This window comes from Phalangium opilio, unplaced genomic scaffold (assembly GCF_054372755.1).
Source record: "Phalangium opilio isolate 3A_F unplaced genomic scaffold, DU_Popi_V2 ptg000060l_1, whole genome shotgun sequence".
Taxonomy (NCBI): Eukaryota; Metazoa; Arthropoda; class Arachnida; order Opiliones; family Phalangiidae; genus Phalangium; species Phalangium opilio.
Genome location: NW_028324177.1, coordinates 3,641,657 through 3,660,823, shown reverse-complemented (window position 1 = coordinate 3,660,823; position 19,167 = coordinate 3,641,657). Strand labels below are relative to the sequence as shown.

Sequence of the window (19,167 nt, the reverse complement as noted above, 5' to 3'; positions counted from 1 at the left end):
GAAGAGGAGGAAATTCTCAATGACGATTCTTCGGGTAATGATAAAACAGTGATAGTGACGACCATGAAACATTAGACGCACTTGTTATGGATGAATTGTCCATAAAGCCAAAGGTCTTGTACGATCGCAACATTGAAATATTTTTTGGTCAAACCAGTTCTACTTCCGCAAGTGGAATAAATTATGCTTTAGCGACTCATTTCTCATGTTTTGTCTTTCACGGAAAGGAACAAATATCCAGGTACCAGCTGCATTTTGTTTTAACTCTTTAAACCAAAGGTGTGATTTAGCACCTTTTGACTTAATTTTGACGGGTCCAAAAACAGCACAATTTATATGGTTTAATAACACTTATCTGAATGGAAGATGCTCTCTAGAAGTCTGATTAGAGGGTTAATTTAAGTCGTCTGGTGTTTAACAGAAAATAAGGCTGAGTCACGCCATAAACGTGCATACCATTATTTTATTTAATTGGTATTGGCTTCGTGAAGAGTTCCATCAATGTCACTCACTTTTTTGCGCAACGCCCACGGACTTGCCTTTCCCAATAAATTCTTCATTTGAATCATCTGGTCCAGATGATGTATTTTCTTCTGGTCCTGTGTTTTTCTCTTGGCATCGCTTGCTCGATCCTTTATTTAAAGCTCGTCTGACATTCGCACATTTCCAATTGATAATGGAGGTAACCTTTGAACGGCTTATTACAGCACCCTTTTTGTGGTTAAAGTCCCAAGCAACATGGCCTGAGAAGAACAATGGGTTAATCACACCAGAAAATAACATCGAAATATACTAGTTAAGTTCTTTTATAAGATAAATACCCAGAATAACTTCTAAATGCTTTGTAGGGATTCCTTTCTTTTCTCCGCGTCCTTCTGCAGTGAGCTCACCTTTTCCATAAACACCTGAACAACGTCCTTCTGCAGTGAGCTCCGCGTGCTCCTGCTCAGTATGCAGTGTTAAGAGTATTTCACTAATCAATTCAGATGGTGTAGTGTATTTGTATTCTACTTTTTGTTTGTCTAATTTAGTTACAAAAACCCCACTTCCTTCAAGTAGCTCCACCTATTTATGAATTAGTATCTTATTCGTTTATAGTCTCAACAGCTTGCTTGAGGACTTAATATAATATTTACCTTCTCTTCATACTTTTCAAATGAAACCCGGTCTTTTTGGGAAAATGGGACTATGGGCATACTAAAAGGAAAAGTCCCTTAGCATAGCATAAATATACATTACAGCGCATTTTGATTAAGAAATTTATTCAAGCGGGAAAGAGACTATATCGGATCTGAAATGAGGAAAAATGTTAAGCATAATCTAAAGGCGTTCTGGAAATATGTCGGTTCTATGCTAAATAACCCACAACACGATATAACTTTGAAAAGTGATGGCAGTGTCATAAGTGATCCACAGGATATTTCGAAGGAACTGTGCAAAATATTCTCAACAGTGTCTGAAGATAAATCTGACCTGTCATTTGCTTTTAACCCCAGAAATAAAATTCGGCAAGAGCTCTCATTAATCGAGATCTCACCACAGGATGTGTCGGACGCTTTTAAGAAACTTAAGCCAAAATTAACATCTGGAATTGATGTAATACCAAATTTTATTATCAAAGGCTGCCAGCATACACTAATCCCACTTATGGTTTTCATCATATATATGTCCATTAAGTCCGACATATATCCTTACTAGAGATGTGAGTCGGTAATTTATCGTCCGTAAATTACAGGTAATTTACCAAATACCGCGTAAATTACCGATTTATATCTTATCTTAATTTTAGAATGGTAATTTACCGGTAAATTACAAAATTACCGCGGTAATAAGCCTGTTGAAACATGATAAAATACCATAAATTACGGTAATTTTTGTAATTTCAAAATTTTAATCAGTAATTTTAATCGGTAATTTAGCCGGTAAATTACCATTTTTTAAAATTACGGTAATTTCACATCTCTAATCCTAACGCGTGGAAATATTCTTTCGTTTCTGCAATATTTAAAAAACGTTGCAGTCGAAGCCCAAAACTACTGCCCAATATCGTTGCTATGCTCCTTAAGCCTAGTCTTCGACTACATTATGAATAAGAAACGATAGGCATGGTTCCTCCCAAACCTGCCAGCTCTACAGCATGGGTTCGTGAAAGGGAAAAGCGTAGAAACCAACCTGTTAACCTTCTGCAACGCTGTGAAACCCGTAATTTAAAGCAAAGGGCAGGTTGACTCAATCTATATTGACATGCCAAAAACCTTTGATCGAGTCTCACATCAAATTAATCAAAACGTCTTGGATTTAACCAAGACCTAAAAAGTATCGATAAGAAGAGAGTTAAGCAAGTGACTGAAAGCCCAGATATTAAAAGTTTTTTTTAAAATTAAGACTTACATGCTTAAGATGCTGTTCGGACAGTGGGACAAAGGACGATCTTCCTCGTAGAGCTTAACATGGCGGGTGGGTAAAAAAGGAGAGGGCGTCGGCCGTCGGACAGCCCCTTTAAGAAACTAATGTTCCATCACCCTATTCCATTGAATAAACTTAATTTACTGGCAGTCAATTTATTCCCTCTCAATAATTTTAAAAATTTACTTATCTCGGGTTTTCGAGCACAATTCCATTCCCCGTTTACATTTTATAACTATATTTATCATTTTTAGGAGAGTACGTGTATGACTTCTATGGTTCGCAAGCAGTAGGGGGGCGCATACTATTCGAAATTTTTTTATTTTCTTTGTTGTAAACTTGTAATTGTCAAATTAAGGGCGCTAAGGGTGTGAGAGTGTCAGCTGGACTCACTCAGCGCGGTCGTAGCCTGAAAATTCTGACTTGGCTATTTTGCAATATAGCCTGCGTTCACCCAGTCGCGTGATCTAGGAGGCTGTGACTCGACTCTGTTACTTAGTCTGTATCAGGCTTGGAAATAAGGTTTATTTCTGAACTAGTCCTTCGGACCAGTGACCCCTGATGTCTTAAATATGAAACTGGTTCCGGGGTCAGAAACACTTCCCCTATTTATTTTTCTACTGGTCCCAGGACTTGTGGCCGTTCTCTCTTCTAAAAAAATCTCTCTCGGCTTAGGGTTGTATACACAACTGGACTCATGGAGTCGAAATTTATGTTAAAATGAAAATAATTAAAGAGGTCCCCATATCAATTTTTAATAAAAGTTGGAATTAATAAACTAGTCATTGGGACCAGTGACCCTCACGTTTTGAATAAAAAAAGTGGTCCAAGCTATTAATAAACTGGTTTTTGACCTATAAACCTGTCTTATTTCCTAGCCTGGACTCTGTATATGTTCAGGAACAAGGTTAATGAATGTATTAACGGTTTTTAAAGGAATATGGGATTTATCAGCACACCCAAAAAATTTGCAATCAAATTTACAGTAAGCCACTGGCGACACCTAACGCCAGTATGTTGATGTAAATTTTACATTGAGATTTATCAGTGTTATTGAATGCAACGATTGCCGTTGTTTTAAACACGCCGTTTTCTGTCGCTTTGACGGTTTCTCTAGCATTATAATTAGCTATACTTTAATGTTTAGAAAACAGCAAGATGGAACGGCAAAATACCTTGGTTTTGCTGTTATTGCGACAGGAACATATACAGTTTTTTCTACATTTACTTAGTGGTTTCTTGATAGCTAACCGCACCGTGATATTGATGAAACTGTGCCGTTTTATTAATGGTCAGCCTAACCGTGTAATTGATAAAATCGTGATGTTTCCTTGATGGTAAATCTAGCTGTGATTGTATGAAAATTGTGCTGTTTTCTTGAACATACGCCTAAAAGTGAAAATGATTTATTTGTGCTGTTTTATTAATGGTCAGCCTAACCGTGTAATTGATAAAATCGTGCTGTTTCCTTGACGGTAATGCTGGCTGTGATTGTTTGTAAATTGTGCTGTTTTCTTGAACATATGCCCAACAGTAAAATTGATTTATTTGTGCTGTTTCTTTAATGGTAAGCCTAACCGTGTAAAGGATAAGATTGTGCTGTTTCCTTGACGGTAATGCTGGCTGTGATTGTTTGTAAATTGTGCTGTTTTCTTGAACATATGCCCAACAGTGAAATTAACTTATTTTTGATGTTTATTTAATGGTAACTAAACCGTGTAAATGATAAAATTTTGCTGTTTCCTTGATGGTAAATTTAGCTGTGATTTGTCAAAATAGTGCTGTTTTTTTAAGATATGCCCAACAGTGAAAATCATTTATTTTTGCTGTTTTTTAATGGTAAGCCTAACCGTGTAATTGATCAAATTTAACTGGTTCCCTGATAGTAAGCCTAAGCGTACTTTTTACCAACTGTTTTAGTTATATTCAGTGCAACGTCACGTTTGTGGTTGTTCAGTCAGATTTTTTATTGAAATCTTATTTTGTACAAATGAAAAATTTTAGTCTGCTTCTTCTTCTATGATATTCATGTCACTAAAGTTAAAAATTAAACATGATTAAAATCCAAGAAAAATATTTGTAACCTGCACAGCTAATTAATTTTAATTTTCAAAGTTTTATTAAATATTACCTTTCGCTGGACCATTCAAAATTTTGCAGTTTGTTAATAAGCGCCAACACTTTTGGGTTAACTGGAGGCGGCTTTTTCCTCCCTTTCTTTGCTTGCGGGTTTATTTTAGCAGCACATCTATTCAGAATAACAATTTGTAAATTAAGGGTATTAATAATTCTTTTAAAAATATATTCCATATGTTTGACACTTCCTATATATTCTTGGTATAATTTAAATGGATAATGTAATAGTGACGTGTCTGTGTATCTGTCTGTGTGTGTATCTGTCTGTGTGTCACAGCCCATGTGACCGCGTTATTTTCTGTCAGTGATTGGATTCGAACCACCGACTTCTTGATTTCCGTCTCGGAGAGATAATATTTTCCTTTTCCGAACTTGTTACAATATATTTTTGAATTACCTTTGAAAAAACTCCATAAAACAGGCACACTCGTCGGGGTATTTAATGTTTGTCATGTATTAGATTCCAAGCAAAGCAGCCAAAGCATCAATCAGGTCACTAGCTTGAATGTGATCGTTCACAATATTGTTATCAATCGATAACATAAGCATTTCTGCCGTAAACAGATCAGTTCCTGAAATTTTTTTTCCATAAATGTATCTATTAACCTACTATCCTATAGTAATGGTTTTCTACTCGTTACATACCAGAAACTGTCAGACAAGGGTGTGCTTTAATTTTTTTTTCCAATTCCTCCAGACTTGTTCCTGGCTGTTTTGAATTTCCGTTAGAAAATTAGTCCTACACCACTTTGTAAGTACACAATTAATATAAAAAGTTACCTCAAAGCACGGAAAAATATTTTCTGATTTTTCATTGAAATGTTTGAACAGCAAATGTATGATACAAGAGATTGAGTTAAGGCTATTCCACGAAGAATTTTTGTCATATTTTTTCATGATCTCCTTTATTTCTTTGCTTTTGATGCGCGAGAACAATCCCAAAATCTTCTTCCCGTTTTCTGTGAAAAACGTATGGAATAGTGCCCGCAAATCCTTGCCTAACAAAATCTCGTTGTGGACAAAAATGCCATACGTTTCAAAAAGAAACGGCCAATTTTCATGGAGTGTTTTTCCATGGAGCTCTTCGTTGCAATCGTCCCTTTGTAAAATATAGGTGTCTTTTAAATTTTTCTTTACTGTTTCAATATTGGGGGTCAATTCGTGCGCCATAGCCTTTAACTCTTGCTGAGCTACCAAGCAAGCTTCTTTTCCGACTAGTTCATTTTCGGGCTGGGAATTAAAGTGGTCAATTCTTGAAACATATTAGTTTTTTTGGGATTTTCGCACTCTGGGTATGTTATTGTCTTTGTCTCTTGTCATATTTTCAATGCGATTTTTTAATTGGGTACCAAAACTAGCGTACCCGCAACCTAGAATCTCCCCATCCAGTTTATCGCAAATGGCCTCCGGATAAATGGAATATAGTTTCTTGGCTACCTCCATAAGCTGGCTTGTGAGCGGTCTCGGACAAACTTGTAAAATGTTGTTCACCAAATCCTTTACGGCGGTCCTTCTGGCTTTTTTGCTAAGTTTTTCCCACTTAGCAGCTGTGTTTTAACACTTTGTTTAAAAATCTCTGGGTCTATTTTGTACTTTTCGACCCAGTTTGATTTGCAGACTCGGTTTTGTGTATTCTGAGGAACCTTTTAAAAATCAGAGAATTATAAAAATCAAAGCCTCAAATTAGCTTTATATCTGTTCAGCGCCTCTGGCGAAGGGTCTGGAAACTACTCTCATAGAGACTGGATAACTTACGAAGGTTCGCAAAACCTACGCCAGGTGGCTCGATCGCAGCGTCATCGGACGGTGATTATGTGAACTTTCGTAAGTTACCCAGTCTATATGGGAATAGTTTCCAGACCTTCCAGCAGAGGCGCTTAATAGATATAAGGATAATAGACGGTTAAATAAATTCCTTTGCAAAGTTTCTACTAAGAGGAAGTTTTTTCTCATGGAACGGGATACGAAACTTTGCAGGCGAATATTCTGCAAACTAAAAGCTTCGAATTTCGATACATGAGAGAAAACTTGGTCGTTGTTTGAAGCATTGGATAAGAATTTTTTTAACAGACCCAAAAATGTAGTGTAAAATCAAGAACGGATTCAGGAACGCCGAGCATGCAACGCTGGCGCCATGAAGTTATACTACTGTTGAAGCGCTGGGATTTTTCGAGATCTAAAAGCAGATTTGCATTATTTACAACGGAGGCAAAAAAAATTTCAACGCAAGTAGGACTTCATGGTACCAGGTTTTAATGTTACGTTTCGACGTTCTTATGATATCCTAAATCCGTTCTTGGTAAAATAAATAAAATTACGAAACACGAAGTATTTTGCGGGGTAAAACAGGAAATGTTTGTTACTTCTCTGGATGATTCGCCAACTTGCTTGTCGATCAGATCACTGGTCGAATCCCTTTTGCTAGTAACTTCAGAATTTCTCTCGACATATTGTTGAAGTAAACGTATTTGAATTGCCTTTAAAATGGATTGGTCTATATCTTCTTGCCTGATGAGGTTAAGGTCGGACGGCTTCTCAACACCCAGAGATATTACACGCTCGAGAAGCTTAGCAAGTGTTGTTGGATTTTTTGATAGTTGCGGCAATGCCAGAAGTAAATAGCTCTCAAGTACGTTTTTTTCCTGTATGGAAATATCTGTTTCCATAAATTCAACATCGGCCATCTGAAAAGAAATTCTTGGTTAGCAGTTATTTTGCATAACTTTACTAAAACTAAATATACGATCGATCATTTAATCTTTAAATTTCCGCGTGGCCCTATACAGCCAGCGTTGGAAATCTAAGTATATTGCAGGGTTCGTACAAACATTTTGAGTTCAAATTCCCTGACTTTTCCAGGTTTTCACTGACCATATGCTACAAATTTCCCTGACCATTCTGGGCCTATTTTCAAATTTCTCTGACTATTTTAGGCCTATTTTCAAATTTCCCTGAATAATTTTGGCCTAATATCAAATTTCCCTGAATAATTTTGGCCTAATATCAAATTTCCCTGAATAATTTTGGCCTAATATCAAATTCCCGGACAATTTAAGGTATATTTTCAAATTCCTCGACTTTTAGACCTATTTTTAATTTCCCTGTCGTTTTAGGCTTATTTTCAAATTCCCTCACTTTTCCAGGTTTTTCAGATTGTGTACGAACCCTATATAATAATTTATCGTATAAAAGATTATATAATTCTCTCGCTTACGGTTTCTTGATCCTAAAATATCGGATGATCCGTTTGGCAGTGGCAAACTAGATGCTTTAAAACAACACAATCCTTTTCGTTAAATCTGTACATTTGCAAAGGGTAAAAGTCACTCGCTTCTTTTATGGGTATTATGTTTGATGCATTTAAATCAATCAATTCGTATACACTTAATGCCAAATTTAACACTGAAGAATATCGTTGCACTAATAAAAATACCTCATTTCCCTTAACTATTAATGTCTCAATTTTCCCAAATAAAACTTGGTTTACTGAACTCTGAATAATAATGAATTGACCAATTTCATACTCTGTACCCAAATAAGTAATCTTGGGAGTAGATATACTGTTAATATCATTAAGATGAAAGCTTAACGCCATATTTTTAATTTCCTCATCACAGAAATCATTCGGAGAAAAAGTAATAGAGCGACGAAAATTGAAATCCAAATCTGACCCAAAATACGATCCACTTGCTAAATAAGCCTGGAGCTTTTGGTGTTTTTCGGCGAGGGATTTGGTTGGATTTATGAAATTTTTCGTTTGTCTTGCACACTTTTTAAAATACCCGTTTTTACTTTCGAATCTTAAAGTATAGACTCTTATTAATGGACCAAATTGCAATAGTAACTCAGGATAATGGGCAAAGACGTAATGATGTTTTGGTTTAAGTCTATAGTTCGGAAACGTTTCCATTAAATCAGTTTTATATTGGTCGAGAAGTACAATAAGAATAGCTATATCTTCTTTCGATATTTTAGGTGCACAAATATATTGAACAATTAATTTTAATTGTAAATAGAGAGACCAAACAGGGTCAGAGGCGTCTTTCACACAAACTCCCACAATTAATGAAAGCATTCTAACCATGCACCAATTTTGAGAGGCATTGCCTGTTAGTTTTGAACTGTTAGCTATTTGAGGACAAGGCTTACTATTTGCGTCGCTTCCGCTATACTTGAAATGGGTTATCATAAAATTTAGATGGGGCAATGAGAACCATTTTTTCACTTTAACCAAATCATTTAAAAACAGGCGCAAATCATAAGCTACGACTCCCTCAAAGAGATCATGAGCCAAACAGGGTGGCAATCCGGGATTGCAAACATGAAAATCCTTTAAAACATTAAATGGCGAATCCATTTTAATTCCCATGACTGTGTCATTAACGCCTTCAGTTATTTGTTGTAGAGCAGACTCATAGCTTTTAATCGACCTCTTTTTGCCAACAATATCTTTTCCTATATCAGCAAAATTAATTTCGCAATAGCGGCAGATATGCCCACTACTAAAACCTAGCTGGAAACCACCCACCTCATGTGACCCAAGATTATCCCCTACCAGGGCGAAAAGATTAACTTTTACATTTTCTCCATTGCTTAACTCTATTCCATTTTTCTGTAAGTCTTTCAAATCGTCAACCAACTTACTAAAAAATTTAGTCACACCTTTTCTTTTCATATCTAATTCTTTGCATAGAGAAATTAATTGTATATGATCTATATTGGATCTTTTTTCTGGTGGTACATTTAATAGAGTATAATATACGCCAATTAATTTATTCTTTGATTTAGCCGAGCCCAATGGGTTTACTGTCTGGAATGCATCTTGAAATATTATTAAATTTAGTGCCTTTTCTGAAAAGGCCAGATTTTCCCTATAGACTTTACCATCAGTTACGTCTCTTAACAAATTATTAGACTCTCTATTGTAAGTTGGCTTTACAAACTATAACCATCTTGACATGAAAATCAAATTAAATTTCCGATTAAACCTTCAAATTAATAACGAAATGCCTTAAATTACCCCTATAAAGATAATATTAGCCCTTTAAACTTAAACCTATCCCTTTAAAACAAACTGAAAAGAAATTCACGGTTTCCAAAAATAACTACAATGAAAGAGGAAATAGCCCATCAAAATTGACAGCGAACTTTCTAGAACTATCCTATACCACAGTATCCACAGTGCAAAATGAAACACCTAGCAACGAAAACTTTTTCCAAGAAACCAGAGAAATACTAGCTTATTTAGACCCCAAGCAACAAGACCTTGAGTCACTATTCTGGTACCTGGCCCGAGAAACTTCTAGAACATTTTTTTTTAACCCTTAAACTGACCAATCCGTATTTGGTCCCAAAACAAAAAGTTTTGCCCATTCGCTGTTAACATGAATACGCCCGGCTACGTCATAAATATGGTCCCCTATTCGCCAAACCCGAAGTCAATCAACAAACGTCATTATCCCAGAAATCCTTGCGAGAAACTAGAAGTTATATATACGAAGTCCCTCCTGTCCCATCGTCAGTCGATACCTGAAATGTCTAAACGAGACCCTGTCGGCTCACCCCCAAGAAATCTCTAAACGGACGGAGATTATTTTTTAAATCGAAACCTTTATTTTTATTCGATGTTTTTATTTTTATTCATTTGATACCTTTATTTTTCATCAAGTTGAATTGGAGAATATTTTAACCCCTAGAAGAAGAGAGCGCGCGAACCCTTAAATCGAGAAAGAAGAAAAAAAAAACATAATTAACCCTTAAATCGCGTACTCAGAAAAAAAAGATCCTGAAGAAAAACCCTGAAATCGAGAAGAAAAAAAAAAGATCCTGAACCCCTATAAAGAATATGGAAGAGGAGCTACTTGGCGTAAGAAATTAAAAAAACTTGAAACTATTGATTAACTGGCTTGAAACTATTGTTAAAGAACCTGGATTATGGTTGACGGATTGATTCATTTTAAAAAATCTTAACTTTCTATTTTTGAACATCATTTTTTTAGTGCATAATTGCACGCTTTTAACCTAACAAACCCCTAAATTTAATTTTTAAAATCTTAAAGGCTGTAGGAGGTAATCCTATTGAGGAGCCATTTCAAAGAGGTTATAAATTGCAAACCTCCCTTAGATGTAAGTTTAATTGTCTTGTTTAATTTCTTTATTTGGACCCCTATAAAAGTGTGTGAACATTTATGAACAAGATTGAATATTATGTTGAATATTAAAAATTGGATTAGAATCTATTTTGACTCTCACTTGACATATACCAACAAACGCGGTCACTTTTGATTCAGAAATTTTATAAGCCCCTCGTTTCCGCTAAAAAGGCCTTAACTCCCCACAACTGACTGCATTCTAACATCTAGTCTAGCGTTTGCGAGGATGAATCATAAGTGAAAATAGGTAGGTGTTTATCTTATACTTTAACCCCTCTAATAAGACGTCGAACACTCCACCTTACCCCCATAAAATCTTAAAGAGCATAAAGAAAAGGCTTATAAATTGGCGCAGTCGGCAGGATCCGATACTTCGGAATCTTATCGATATGATGGATTCTGACATGTCTTAAAGAGAGTCAAAGTTGGTTCAATTGTTAAAAATTCCCTATTATTAAAAACCCCTATATTTTGAGAAAATATTGAAAATAATCGAGCAATCATCATGAGTCAAATTGACACATCGGATCTTATTATATACGTTTTGATTATCTTGATAATCATATTGTCGTATGACAAAGTAATTCTACCCTTGATGAAATTATTTTATATCGTGGTTAGTTGGATTCAAAGAAAAAATTTAGTTACCCCTAATCTTAAAGATGAAATGATATTAAAACTATTACAGCAAAATGCTGAATCACAACAAATGTTTAAAGAAACGCTAGAGACACTCAATAAGAGTTATAGAGATTCATTAGAAACCCATAGAGGTTCCCCTCCCCAATCATTGAGTTCTAAAGCGAGTTCGAGTTCGGAATCTGAGAGCCATCAAATTAATGCGAAACGTACCCATATAAATGATATACCAAATTCACCCGAAGAAAATATTATTGATAGAGAAGAAATCCTTAGAAGAATCGAAAGGACTAGAAAAGAGGAAGAGAGGTTAGACCCCCTATTTACATCTACCCCTTATAACCAAAAAGAAACAGGAAAGAAAGTATACATCCACTCCAATATTTACGAAGAAAAACGTTCGGAAGACCCCCATGCGACACGAGTAAAAGAATTTTTTAATCCCCCTACAAACGTTACCTTGAGACCAGAGAGAGAGGAACTTTTTCCAAGAAACGAACCTATACTAAGTCAGAATACCTTCCAAGACAAGTTGAAAAGTCCTATATTTCCTGTATACGAGAAAGAACAAGAGATATCAAATATTCCTGATATTACCTTAATTCCTAGAGGAGAAAAATTACAATATTCAACCCAGAGAAATAGAACTTTACCAATTCCTCAATTTACGGCAAGATTTAATGGAGAATCAAACCCTATAGAATTCCTATATAGCGCTTACGAGTATGGGATGATAACAGGCGTAACCCTTCAAGAATTATTGACCCATATACCCCTAGCATTCGAAGGACAAGCAAAGAAATGGTATTGGAAAAATATTAATCATTTTCATACCTGGGATGATTTTGAGAAAAAGTTTAAAGAAAAATATTTGGGAGATAGTTATTCTAAAATAATCAAAAGAAAAATCCAAAAAAGAAGGCAAAGACCCAATGAGAGCCCTGAAGATTATGTTCAGGATATGATTAACATATATGATCAATTACCCTCTATTCCCTCTGAGCAAGATCGATTAGATCATATAATTTTTGGATTAATGCCCGAATATGAAGCCCTATTAAATCTGAAAACATGTACCACTGTTGATGAACTTCTAGAGGTAGTGAAGCAACTTCAACCAGTGATGGGAGTTTTACACCCTAGAAATCAAGGAACAAACGAACCCCGAAACCCCTTAACAAACAAATTTTGCAACTATTGCAAGGAATATGGACATTTTGTTTATAACTGCCCAAATAAAAGGAGTAGACCACAAGAAGTAACCTTACCTCTTGAATCGTATCTTCCATCAGCTAGGCCTAAATGCTTTGTATGTAATTCTACGGATCATATGGCTCGAGATTGTCCCCAAAAACAAAACTATCAATCAAGAGAAAGAATAAATGAAGAACAAAATACCACTCCTAAAAGAACGGTTGAGATAACTGTTCCACAACATGAAAACTCAATTAACGTGATACGTAATTTCGTCCCAAGAACTGGAAGTATATCCCTTCAATTACAGAATGGCAACTATGCTGCAATCCTAGACACTGGAGCATGTACATCATTTATGGTCAAAAATGTCGCTGAACAAGTCTACCCAGAAATGGATTTTAACCGTCTGAAAACAAGAGAATTCTATTCAGCTTCCCCTAACAGTCCTCTTAAAGCTGAAGGCCCAATTAAACTTCCTGTACAATTAAATGATGAAATGGGTCCCCCTATGGAAATTGAATTTTACATAATTGAGAAAGCAAACTTTTCGATTATATTGGGATCTAATTGGATGACAGATGTAGGAGCAAAACTGAACTACGAGGATCATAGTATCACTTGCACAATAAATGGACAATACTGGGTGTTTCCATTTATTCAAAACCCAAGAGCAACCCCTACTACTATGACCCTGACCAATAACATAAGCATGCCAGAAGATATAGATCTGGATACAGAGAAAAAACAAGAATTGCAAAACTTCTTTATCGAAGAGAAGAGAATGAATGAAAATTCCCTTACGGAGGATGAACAAGACAAAGAAGAATTGAAACATAACACCCCTACTTTTTATCCCACTGAGCGGTTTTTGAATGGAAACAAGTTGATGAAGTCTTCAAGTACTAAAACCCCTATGCATCGAAAAAAAAAAAAAAAAAAAAATTAACGTGATGGTAGGATGAACAGAGTAAGTTCGGGGACGAACTTTTCAGAAGAGGTGGGGATATATAACCATCTTGACATGAAAATCAAATTAAATTTCCGATTAAACCTTTAAATTAATAACGAAATGCCTTAAATTACCCCTATAAAAATAATATTAGCCCTTTAAACTTAAACCTATCCCTTTAAAACAAACTGAAAAGAAATTCACGGTTTCTAAAAATAACTACAATGAAAGAGGAAATAGCCCATCAAAATTGACAGCGAACTTTCTAGAACTATCCTATACCACAGTATCCACAGTGCAAAATGAAACACCTAGCAAAGAAAACTTTTTCCAAGAAACCAGAGAAATACTAGCTTATTTAGACCCCCAAGCAACAAGACCTTGAGTCACTATCCTGGTACCTGGCCCGAGAAACTTCTAGAACATTTTTTTTTAACCCTTTAACTGACCAATCCGTATTTGGTCCCAAAACAAAAAGTTTTGCCCATTCGCTGTTAACATGAATACGCCCGGCTACGTCATAAATATGGTCCCCTATTCGCCAAACCGAAGTCAATCAACAAACGTCATTATCCCAGAAATCCTTGCGAGAAACTAGAAGTTATATATACGAAGTCCCTCCTGTCCCATCGTCAGTCGATACCTGAAATGTCTAAACGAGACCCTGTCGGCTCACCCCCAAGAAATCTCTAAACGGACGGAGATTATTTTTTAAATCGAAACCTTTATTTTTATTCGATGTTTTTATTTTTATTCATTTGATACCTTTATTTTTCATCAAGTTGAATTGGAGAATATTTTAACCCCTAGAAGAAGAGAGCGCGCGAACCCTTAAATCGAGAAAGAAGAAAAAAAAAACATAATTAACCCTTAAATCGCGACTTCATGGTTAGAAATATATGTTTTAAGTGTGTTTTTAATAGGCACGTAATTATAAAATAGTTTTTGGCCTTCGTGGTACCCGAGCAAAATGCCTACAGGGGGTACGTAATTAAGTTGTGATTCGTTGAACTTTTTACGGTGATAGTCTGTCTTAAAAATTGAATCGTTCATTGTGCCCAGCAAATCACATTCTTTTATAGATTTTAAAACTTGCAAGACAGTTGTCTCATCAAGCCCCATATCATTAAGTTTGCACCTAAGTTTTATTTCGATATGATCTGATTCAATTTCTTTAAGAGACTGAAATTCTTCAATAATTGTTTGTATGGTGGACACGGGAATTAACTTTTTAGTCTCAAGCTTCAGATAAAAAAGCCCCAAGTTTCTAGCAAATAAAGTCTCGGGATCTGTATCAGTCACATCATAATTTTGGCTTGAATCGGCACCATTACCACCATCAAAAATTAGGTCACTACCGGGGTTTCTGTTAGTTTTTTCAGGAGAAACTAAAGCATTCGCATAAGGTACAACACCACTTTTATGATTTCGAGACAAGTGTGTAGAAAACGAAGATAGTACACTGTAACTTTTTAATTCGTTACACTTGTAGGGGCAAATCACTCCGAGGCCTTGCCTTATGTGAGATTTTAAATGTGATACAAGGCACTTAAAATCTTCAAATCCTTTCTGGCAGTTCTGAATAGAGCATTTCAATGAATCTTCTAAAACTGAAGGTGGAACCGAATTTGTGTTTAAGCTATTTTCAGGGCATGGTCTTTTTCTGTGTAGCCTTTGGCAGTGACTTTTAAGCGAACTATAATTTGAGAAATTGTTTGTACATGAACCAAAACCACAAGGATATTGAATATTTGGCACGTTCTGGTGCAATTTATAGTGTTTTATGTAATTTTCTATATTTTGAAAAGAACAGTAGCAAACACCACATTTTTTTACGACCTTCATTTCTCCTGTAAGTAGACCTTTATTCTAAAGACTGTAAAGGGCTATACTTGACACACCTGTAACCTTAGGACTTCTCTACTGCAAAAAAAAAATCGAGGGGCAGTTCACTTAGCTTCAGGGTGCGTATTTGAACAGTATTTAACGAATCTAATTATTTAATCAATGCACAGTGGATAATCATTCTAATCAGATTTGATCATGCTCAGTGCAAAATTAAATGGAGCGTGAAGGGTTCAAACAAGTTAAGTTTATTCGCTTCAGAATGATAAACTAATCTCAAAACCGTTATTAAAACTAACAAAGCTTCTACAATTTTTGAATCGATTTTCGAAGTCGGGGATATGCGGTTAAGCGCGCACCGAAAAAAACGGGTACGGGCACGTGTAGCTACCTTTTATAGTGCATTTGTCCGATGCACTGTGTACACGTACCCGTACCAAAGAAAATATACGCTCCAGGAATGGAAGCTATGTCTCGGGGTTGGGTTAATCAAGGAACTTCCGGTCTATGTAATTTCGAATGTAGCCGGAAATACCTCGGCCAACCGAGCCTGCCTTTGAGGAGGGGAGAGACAAAAATTTACACTAGAGGAAGCTACACTTTCCATTCCTGGGGCGTGTATCTTCTTTGCCCGTACCCGCTTTTTTCGGTGCGCGCTTAACCTCTAATGATTCGAAACTAAGTTGACAATCCTCACTTTTTTTGAATTTTCCAGCAAATTCCGACCGCCACTCTCACTGGCCATAGTTAAGCCTAATAATCGCGCTGTCATGATATGGAGCTCGTGGATTAAGCCAAACTGAAGGAGTCGGGTTTAGCCATAGCCCACTCGATCCGCGCTCCCGGACGCTGCGCTGCTCGCGCTATAGAGCTATTTCAGGGGGAGGGGGGTAATGGCTACGTCACCAATGCTATTTGCCCATAAAGAAAACCCTCATAAAATGGCCGCCCTACACTCAAAGGCAGGCCCAATTTTCGTAGCACACGAAATTTTTCCCCCACTGAAATAGCTCTATAGAGCAGCTTGCGTTGTGACGCGCGTAATCGAGTGGGCTATGGTTTAGCGGAAGAATTAGCCTTATATCTATTCAGCGCCTCTGGCGGAGTGTCTGGAAACTAGAGACTGGGTATCTTACACAGGTTCGCAGAACCAACCCCGGGTGGTTCGAGCGCTGGGCCATTTGGCGGTGTTTCTGCGAACTTTCGTAAGTTACTAAGTCTCTATGGGGTAGTTTCCAGAAACTCCGCCAGAGGCGCAGAAAAGAAATAAGGCTAATTCGAAAAATACAGAATAAAATGGTCGAATTAATTTCGGATCTTTTAGGCCCAATATTGGAAACTTTGAAAATCGATAAAAAACAATTATTAATGAAACACCTTTAAAAACTAGTCGAGGGGCTGTCACTCAGCTTAATCGGTGTACACGCTGTACCTTTGACTGTACTAAAGTAATTAGACGTAATCTTTAAAAGCCCTGCCTTTGACAGTGCTAAAATTATTACGCGTAATCCGTGTACTGGGAATCTTCGAGAGATTAGCCCCTCCAAACTAATTTTGAAGCGAACGGGGCCCTGTAGCTTTCAAACTGCATTTTAAATTACGGTGAAAAAATTACTACCATTTCACCCAAATTAGAAGTTATAGTTTATTTTTTTTTTGATTAGTGTGTGAACACCTGAGTTAGCCCAACTTAAGGACCTTTCACACTATACTCCCCATTCACACGTTAATCAATAATTATAAACTGTTTTTCGGAATTCATATTTAACAGGCGAAAATAGGCGTCGGGCGGCGTTTGGCTATTTCCGCCTGTTTTTCAGACTAAAATAGTGCCCGGCCTGTGGGCCGCTATTTAGGCCTGAAAACAGGCGGAATAGCCCATAGATTATTTACGCCCGATAAACAGGCTAAAACAGACACTTCGTACTAATTTGATATAAAAAGACGGATAGCTAAATTAGTTGTGAACAAAACTGAAATGTTTCTTACCGGTTAATTGTTCACGAACTTCTTTTCATTTAACAGATAAACAATCACACAAGTCTATTAAGGTAGTCCAATTACTCACGACAACAACTAAAGCGCGTACTTTGGCTTTAAAAATATGACTATATTGATAATTAATGACCTGTTTTTACACATGTGGGCGATGACTTGGCAAAATATGACTATATTGATAATTAATGACCTGTTTTTACACATGTGGGCGATGACTTGGCAAAAGAAAACTTTACGACTTAATGCCAGATAAAATCCAAGAAACCCTCGAAAACGACGAAAAGAGTTCACTCGGACTCTGGAACCCGCTTCCTCCTACCTTGGGCCTTGAATCTATTGTCCAATATCAAGAAGGGGCTGGGGGTGTAGCAGCGGTATGTTCGCTCACGTTGTAAATAAACAAGTCGGGAAAACCAAAATATTACCTCTCCGTGTCGAGAAGATTATATAACCTTAAGTATCCAATGAAAACGTCGACCTTTTGCCCTCATCCTTTCCCGCTCTTTGCGCTTCCGCATTTCATCCTTACTCTCAACATTATCTTCCTCCATTTTACATATAAAAATCAAATACTCACAAAAAGAAGTGGCAAAAACCTGCTGGCTCTTTACAACCACTTAATTTGACTTAATATCCAATTTCCAACAACAATAATATACCGGTAGTTTAATTGACAACCTACTAGCATCGAAATTCTCATAAGGAATGGCTCCCGCGGATAAAAAACGGCAATTTTCAACTAGGTGGGCGTTATCTCATAAGATTTGAAAAATATCATTTGTCTTTTTTACCAATGCCTAACCGTTTGGATTTTTTAAAGCAGTCTTAGCAACAAAAAATATTTTTGAATGAGGATAAAAAAGGTCTGTCCTCTCGTAATTTTTTAAGCTTTTATCATGATTACTCTATACAACAGTAACAAGGAGTATAAACGCATTAGTGGAAGCAGTATTTTTTTCCCAAAACAATCTCGCTTATGTTTATGCAATGAATGAAATATATCACAATGCACGGGCCTTGATAGATATAGGAGGCAATGAAGGAAATATATCGCATGCACGGGCCTTGGTAGATATAGGAGGCAATGATAATCTCTCTCTTTGCACGAGAGGTTTATCTTTAATATTTAAATAAATATAATTATTTTTAATTATTTTAATCTTCAATAATTAACATTAATAATAGTTAAATCGTTTAAATAAAGTTATACTTATTATCTTCTCAAACTTTGCTAATATTGACGTTTAAAGTGAAGGGTACCCCTCTTCCCGCTTTCTTCAAATTTTGGGGTATATATACGATTCGTTTCCATTATAATAGTAAGGAAAAACCGCAAATGCGAAAACCTTTGGTAGCGATCCTACCTTAGGGAGGCTAGACGTTTCTCGTAACCCTAGCTGATCGCCGCGTATATCCTAAAACCAAACGATGATAATGGAGTAGAAGCCAATGATACAGATTGGTGTCTATGTGGAATAGACGGAAGACCAGTGGATGGTGGTGTTAGAAGGCAGTGTAAGTGCAGACGGGTGTCAATGTGGGATTGACAAAGAACAGAAGATGGTGGTGATTTGAAGCCAGTATGTACAGACTGGTGTCCACGTGGAATGGACGAAGACCAGAAGATGGTGGTGATTAGCAGCCAGTAAGAACAGACTAGTGTCCGTGTGGTATGGACAAAGACCAGAAGATTGGTGGTGTGAGAACTCAAGTAGAGGAGCCATTTCCGTGACTGTGAAAGCAGTTCGGAAATGGCGAACACGTTTGCTCCGATACGCAAACTGCGAACGCGGTCACGTGGGTGTAACAACGGACAGACAGACACACACACAGACAGACAGACAG

The 19,167-nt window shown here is 36.6% G+C and overlaps 2 protein-coding genes and 1 long non-coding RNA gene across 5 annotated transcripts; 1 reads left to right on the top strand and 2 right to left on the bottom strand.

The window, feature by feature from the left end:
• Positions 1-4,388: 4,388 nt before the first annotated feature.
• On the bottom strand, positions 4,389-5,799 carry LOC149666685 (uncharacterized). The gene is made up of 5 exons (XR_016368279.1): positions 5,323-5,799; positions 5,188-5,251; positions 4,940-5,114; positions 4,538-4,654; positions 4,389-4,440 (listed from the first exon to the last, which is right to left on the bottom strand). It is a non-coding gene; the product is annotated as an uncharacterized LOC149666685 (long non-coding RNA).
• A 976-nt stretch (positions 5,800-6,775) lies between these two features.
• LOC149666684 (uncharacterized) lies at positions 6,776-9,149 on the bottom strand. 2 transcript variants are annotated; one of them, XM_089841719.1, is made up of 2 exons: positions 7,757-9,149; positions 6,776-7,226 (listed from the first exon to the last, which is right to left on the bottom strand). In XM_089841719.1, exon 2 carries the CDS (start codon positions 7,224-7,226, stop codon positions 6,801-6,803), a length of 426 nt encoding a protein of 141 aa, XP_089697845.1. In that variant the 5' UTR covers positions 7,757-9,149; the 3' UTR covers positions 6,776-6,800. The 2 variants fall into 2 exon arrangements, with proteins under 2 accessions (XP_089697845.1, XP_089697844.1); XM_089841718.1 differs by having other exon boundaries at positions 7,026-7,226.
• An 831-nt stretch (positions 9,150-9,980) lies between these two features.
• LOC149666683 (uncharacterized) lies at positions 9,981-14,311 on the top strand. 2 transcript variants are annotated; one of them, XM_089841537.1, is made up of 3 exons: positions 9,981-10,408; positions 10,602-10,668; positions 12,626-14,311. In XM_089841537.1, the coding sequence occupies exons 1-3, from the start codon at positions 10,388-10,390 to the stop codon at positions 13,474-13,476; spliced, it is 939 nt and encodes a 312-aa protein (XP_089697663.1). In that variant the 5' UTR covers positions 9,981-10,387; the 3' UTR covers positions 13,477-14,311. The 2 variants fall into 2 exon arrangements, 1 of the variants encoding a protein (XP_089697663.1); XR_016368238.1 differs by having other exon boundaries at positions 9,981-10,668; positions 13,115-13,253.
• Positions 14,312-19,167: the final 4,856 nt, after the last annotated feature.

Coding starts and splice junctions, on each gene's coding strand:
- LOC149666683 (XM_089841537.1), top strand. CDS start 10,388: ATGGAAGAGGAGCTACTTGGC. Junction 10,409..10,601: donor TGGAAGAGGAGCTACTTGGC/GTAAGAAATTAA, acceptor AAAATCTTAAAG/GCTGTAGGAGGTAATCCTAT. Junction 10,669..12,625: donor ATTGCAAACCTCCCTTAGAT/GTAAGTTTAATT, acceptor ATCTTCCATCAG/CTAGGCCTAAATGCTTTGTA.
- LOC149666684 (XM_089841718.1), bottom strand. CDS start 8,911: ATGGGAATTAAAATGGATTCGCCATTTAATGTTTTAAAGGATTTTCAT.